General features: G+C 42.4%; 1 protein-coding gene across 1 annotated transcript; it reads left to right on the forward strand.

Annotated features, from left to right (window-relative positions):
- Positions 1-6: 6 nt before the first annotated feature.
- LOC103620662 lies at positions 7-2,975 on the forward strand (the record flags this gene model as incomplete). The annotated part of the gene is made up of 1 exon (XM_017741570.1): positions 7-2,975. A coding segment is annotated over one exon (2,439 nt), but the record flags the coding sequence as incomplete, so codon positions are not given.
- Between the last annotated feature and the right edge of the window lie 2,489 nt (positions 2,976-5,464).

Below are 5,464 nucleotides of genomic sequence, written 5' to 3' on the forward strand. Positions count from 1 at the left end.
TCCATCAGAGTGATCACCTACAGAACAACGGAGAGATATGTGGACCACGTTAACTGTGGGTTTGCATTATATGGCATGACCAGAACTTGTATTGTTGAAGTTCCAGAAATCACATTTCAGTTGATTGACCTCAGCTCTTCCACCTCCCTGGACATCTCAGTGCTAGCAGATGTTCTTGTCAAATACAAAGGTGGGGACTATCCAGAAGTTTGCATCAGCCAGGGAAGGATTTATGTGTCCGAAATCAGACGCACACCTTTTGTAGATGCAGGTTACAACCAACCCGTAAGATCTCTTCAGAAATCACAAACGTTCACTTTGTACACTTCTGATGCGTACGCAGCAAAAGACTTGTCTGGGGAATTATCCACTGGCGCTGCTACTCAGCTGGACAAAGAGAGTGTTGAAATTCAAGTGGATAAAATTTGTCTCCACTCAGAAGATTATTTTCCCATTAGTGTTTCTAGCTGCAACTTTGGTAATACACTGTATTGGAACTCACAAGCGGGAGACAGACACAGACTTTTAGCTCTTGATTTCAGTGGCACAGTCACTGCAACAGGCATTGACGTGAGAAAAGTGAAAGTGGGAGATCATGTGGTTTCATGTTATCCCACTGCTGCATCATCCAGAGTTCAGATTCCAGCAACAGTTTGTTTCAATGCAAAGAAATTCCCCTTCCTCCAGAGTGTTCCTTGTGTGTCATACTTCATCATTGCATGGGAAATTTTCACTCAGAGGTTACCCAAGGGGAAACATGGCAGAACTTTGGGTATTATAACTACAGAGCCATCATCGGTTTTGTGCCACGTTCTTTCTGCAGCAGCAGAAGAAATGGGTTGGAGGACAGTCCTTGCAAAGCCCGCTCCTAACGTATTCCAGTATATCAACCTGTGCAATGCCCTTGTTCTTCTTCCTCCAGTGAACAGACTGTCTTTGGAGGATCTGGCCCACATGTACTTTCTTAAAGATGTGGTGATGGTGTGTGGCAATCAACAGTCCGAATGTATCCAGAATGTCAGTGAAATTGATCATGAAAACATCAGCTTTCATGTCCTTGTCGTTTCCAGCCTTTTCCGGAAAGCACCTCTAAAGGAATTGCACAAGACTGTACATGCCTGGGTCAGTTCCATGGATATGAAACAGTTTAGACATCTCTCGGGTTCTGTTTTTCAGCAGATGGAGAACTTTGAAGGGCTAAACTCTGTGATGTCCTATTTTACCTGCACTTCTGTTCCCCTTGCTGTCCTGAGAAGGCAGAAGGACATCAGTGTGCTTTCAGATATCCCGTTGTACGAGCCCCAGAGGCAGCTGTTCAAGCAGAACGCTGTTTATGTGGTAGTCGGGGGGCTCACTGGACTTGGCTTTGAAACGGTGAAATTCATAGCTGAGAATGGAGGAGGGTGTATTGCAATACTCTCCAGGAGAATTCCCAGCAGCGAGAAGCAAGAAGAGATGAGGGCTTTGCAGCAGCAGTACAAAGGGAGCAAAGTAGTGTCTGTGCAGTGTGACGTGACTTTGACCGGTGATGTTGAGAAGGCTTTCCAGTCCATTGCCAACACCTTTGTGGGGAGTCCGATCAAAGGTGTATTCCAAAGTGCTGTTGCTTTGCACGATGGCCACCTTGAAGTCCTGAGGCTGGCTGACTTTCACAAAGTGCTGAGCCCAAAGGTAGCAGGGACCCTAAATCTTCACTGGGCTACCAGAGGCCAGGAGCTGGACTACTTTGTGTGCTACTCCTCTGTTACTTCCTTTCTGGGCAATGCCACCCAGACAAACTATGCAGCTGCAAACTCTTTCCTGGATCTCTTCTGCCTCTACCGGAGGAACTGTGGGCTTTCAGGCCAGGCCATTAACTGGGGTGCTTTGAACCTTGGCATTCTGCTCAATCAAAGCCACATTCAGAGCATCCTGGGATCCAAGGGCATAGACATTCTGCAAGTGCATGAAATTCATGAGTATCTCAGGAAGACCTTACTTATAAACAACCCGCAGCAAGCTGTTGTCAAATTGAACTTTCAAGCTTTGTATCATCATGTTTTTACTCAGATTATTTCACTCAATGGTCGCTTTGTATCACTTATGTCAGAAGATTTCAGGAACAAGATTGGAACCTCTGAGGAAACTGAAGTCCCAGAGACTGCCTTTCTCAAATCCGAGGACTACATCACCTCACTGGTGAGTGACCTCACAGGAGTGAACGCAGATGAACTAACCATGAATACACCACTTTCATCTTTGGGCATAGACTCTATGTTAGCTATGACAATTCAGAACCGTGTCTTTCAAGAGAGAAAGGTGGACATACCTCTTGTGAAACTGCTTGATCCTCACACAACCCTGTCAAGTTTAGTGGTAGTTTTGGAAGAAACAAGCAATGCAAATGGAACAGTTGAAAAGAAGAATGCTGCAGTTGAAAGTGCAGAAAATGAGAGCTGGCTATAGGAATCTTCCTGGTCAGGAATTGTGTAACTTTGACATTACTCAGACCCTTTGTAGCATCTCAGAATGTGTCATTGCAGAACTTCTGGTGATGCTGAATGTCCTCTTCTGCATTGACTCAGAAAACCCACACCAGGTTCCTCTGTCTTTATTCTGCTAGCTGTGTTAATTTCAGTCAGTTGTTTGGCTTGTTACTGTTTGCACCTCTACATGATGAATATACATGTAAAGAAGCATAAGATTATTTTGGCATTATTGGTTTTTATGTATTTTTCTTTTTTTTAATATTAACTCAATTATCAAGTAATTTGATTTTCCAATGTGTATAAATACCCACATCTTTTTGAAAGTCTTTTAGATGTTGTGAATTTCAAGGTTTCTTCTCAAAAAATGAAACTTGATTTTTTCCTTATGTTTTCAAAAGTATTAAAAATGTACCAGTTGCAAAGCATACAGTAAAGCAACTGGATTTTTTCACTATTAACCATCTTATGAAAGCTGAAATAAACAAGAATAGTAGAAGAGTTTAAAAAGCAAAACCTAAAGTGTATCTTTGTCTTATTTTATTGTTTTTCTCCCTCACTCACTCCCCTAGCTTAAATTTTCCTAATCCTAACATGTGCCTATGTTTTCTTCCAGTGAGACCTACCTCACACTTTTAAAAGCAGAGCCCACAGATGGAAAAATTTAATGATACTTATGCGATAGGGATCCAATTCTAGAAGTTCCAGTGTACTTTAAAATGTATTATGATTAAAAACCAGAGCATTGTATTCGGTTTTAAATCTTACTATATAATTTTCATACTTGTAAGAAGGCATTTCTTACGTTGTGAACATAACAGCAAAAACTCTGCATTGGAGTCAAACACAGAATATAGTTTGCTATATTGCATGCTGTCACTCACTACCTGTGACTTTATATACCACCTGAAATTCATTAGGAGATGACAGTCTTGTCTACTGCTTTGAACACAGATCCTCTTCAGTTAGTCTCTTCAGGTCAGGCCAAATCATTCTAGGTAAATCTACAGTGAGGATAGTAGTTTGTATTACACAGAAGAAGTTATAAATGCCTTTGATCAATCAGGAATCAGCATTTTAGAATAACCTTGAAGAAGTTATAAGTGCCTTTGATCAAGCAGAAATCAGAATTTTAGATTAATCTTTTCCCACAGGGCGTGCTAGTAGTATTAAATCCTATGGTGCAAGTTAAATTTAGTGTTAAACCTTCTCCGCAAATGATATCTAAGAGAGGTACTTCCACATCTACTCACCAAATTATCAGATGCAAAATAGCAGATATTTGCTGCCATTCAGGTTTCCCGCTCTGAAAATGCAATAAAGTCTTTGCATGGCTCTTCATCTGTGTGTCCCCAGTGCAAGTATAAAAGGGATTTCATCTGTTCAGTTCTGGTTATCAAATAAACCAATTACAGACAAACCACTCTAATCCCTAGCAGAGAGGAGAATAGCTGACACACCTCACAGAGCAGACAGGATGCTTTTTTCTCATCTACAATGTTAATTTTGACAATTTTGACAACAGCATGTGACTCTGGAAGAAAAAACCTGACCTGTTCTTGTATCATTTTCATGGATAGTTTTAGCAAAGGGGGACACCCTCATTGCAAAGTTGATCAGTCACCAAAAAAAGAAAAAAGAAATCTTATCCTAGAAAAAACATGAAGTGAATTTGAAGAGCTGTACTGTAGAAAGTCTCTGAGGCCAGTAATCTCCCAATCTGATCATTTGCAGTGTACATCAATTGTATATTGCCTAGACAGGGACTCCCCCAATTTGTTATGACAGACTGCAGTCTGGACGTCAATTGTATATTGCCTAGACAGGGACCCCCAATTTGTTATGACAGACTGCAGTCTGGACGACAAAATCTGGAAGAGAGCTGGAAGAGAGCATGCAGAACACTGTTTCTGGTAATCCCAAACAAGCAGTTCCAGGAAAGTAAAGCCAGTATGGTTCAGAGACTGAAGGAGATGCATAATCTGGAACAGAGCCATACTTTCCTCTTTAACCAAGGACTCCTACCAATTCCCTGTGAGCCAAACTTCCTGATTAAGGACAAAGTGCAGTGGAAGACAGATGCCAATCTGAATATAAGTAAATCAACCATATAAAGACATCTAAGTTATGCTCCTTATGCATGACTAACACTCCAAGCCCTGCAGCTGTGTCTTGGGGTGATTTTATTATAATACTGTATTTCCCTATCCTCTGCTTTGTGCCCAGAAATGGGTCCCATAGCTTTAAACTGGGTCCCGGAGAGGGGGAAGAGAAGCCAGGTGAATTCTTCAGCATGCTTTGTGTTCAAGGACTCACACACACTCCCCCATGTTCTCACCACTGCAGAGCTGAGGGAGCACCTTCCTGCTTTTAGCCAGCCTGTTAGCTGAGGCAAGAAATTTTCCCATACCGGCATACTGGAATCCTCTGGTAATTTCTTCATCTTCTTCTGAAATTGTTCAGCCTAGCTGTGGTCTGAGAACCAGATCATTGGACCCTGTGGACCGGCAGGGAGGCTGTGGGGATGCTGCATCCCAGCCTCAGACCTCAGGAGGGGCTGAGCCAGCTACAGAAAAGAACTTTGAATCCACCAGCTTTCTCCGCAGTGAGGAAGTTTATTATCTAACTTTACTCATTTGTTTCCTTTGCCTTGCCAGCACTCTGCTTGTTAAATAAATAGCTTTTTTCACTTTCATCCAAGAAATTCCTTTTGTATTGGTGGGGGAGGGAGTGGGAGGAGAAACCTGTCTTCTGGGGAAGAGATATTCCTTCCAGAGCGTTTCCCCCTAAACTTGTCTCAAACCGAGACAAGCTGCAATGTGGGTTTCATGTACAGAGTGACAGCTAGTGGCCTCAGGGGTTGCAGTTGTGAGAGAACTGCGCCTCACTCAGGGTAGCATGTATCTCAGAAAAGCAGGTGTCTTGGAGTCACATGAGATGAAAAGAGTCAATTTTCTGGTAGGGAAGGATTTGGAGCTGGCCAACACAGATAGGGTCTG

Source organism: Corvus brachyrhynchos, unplaced genomic scaffold (assembly GCF_000691975.1).
Source record: "Corvus brachyrhynchos isolate BGI_N302 unplaced genomic scaffold, ASM69197v1 scaffold167, whole genome shotgun sequence".
NCBI lineage: Eukaryota > Metazoa > Chordata > Aves > Passeriformes > Corvidae > Corvus > Corvus brachyrhynchos.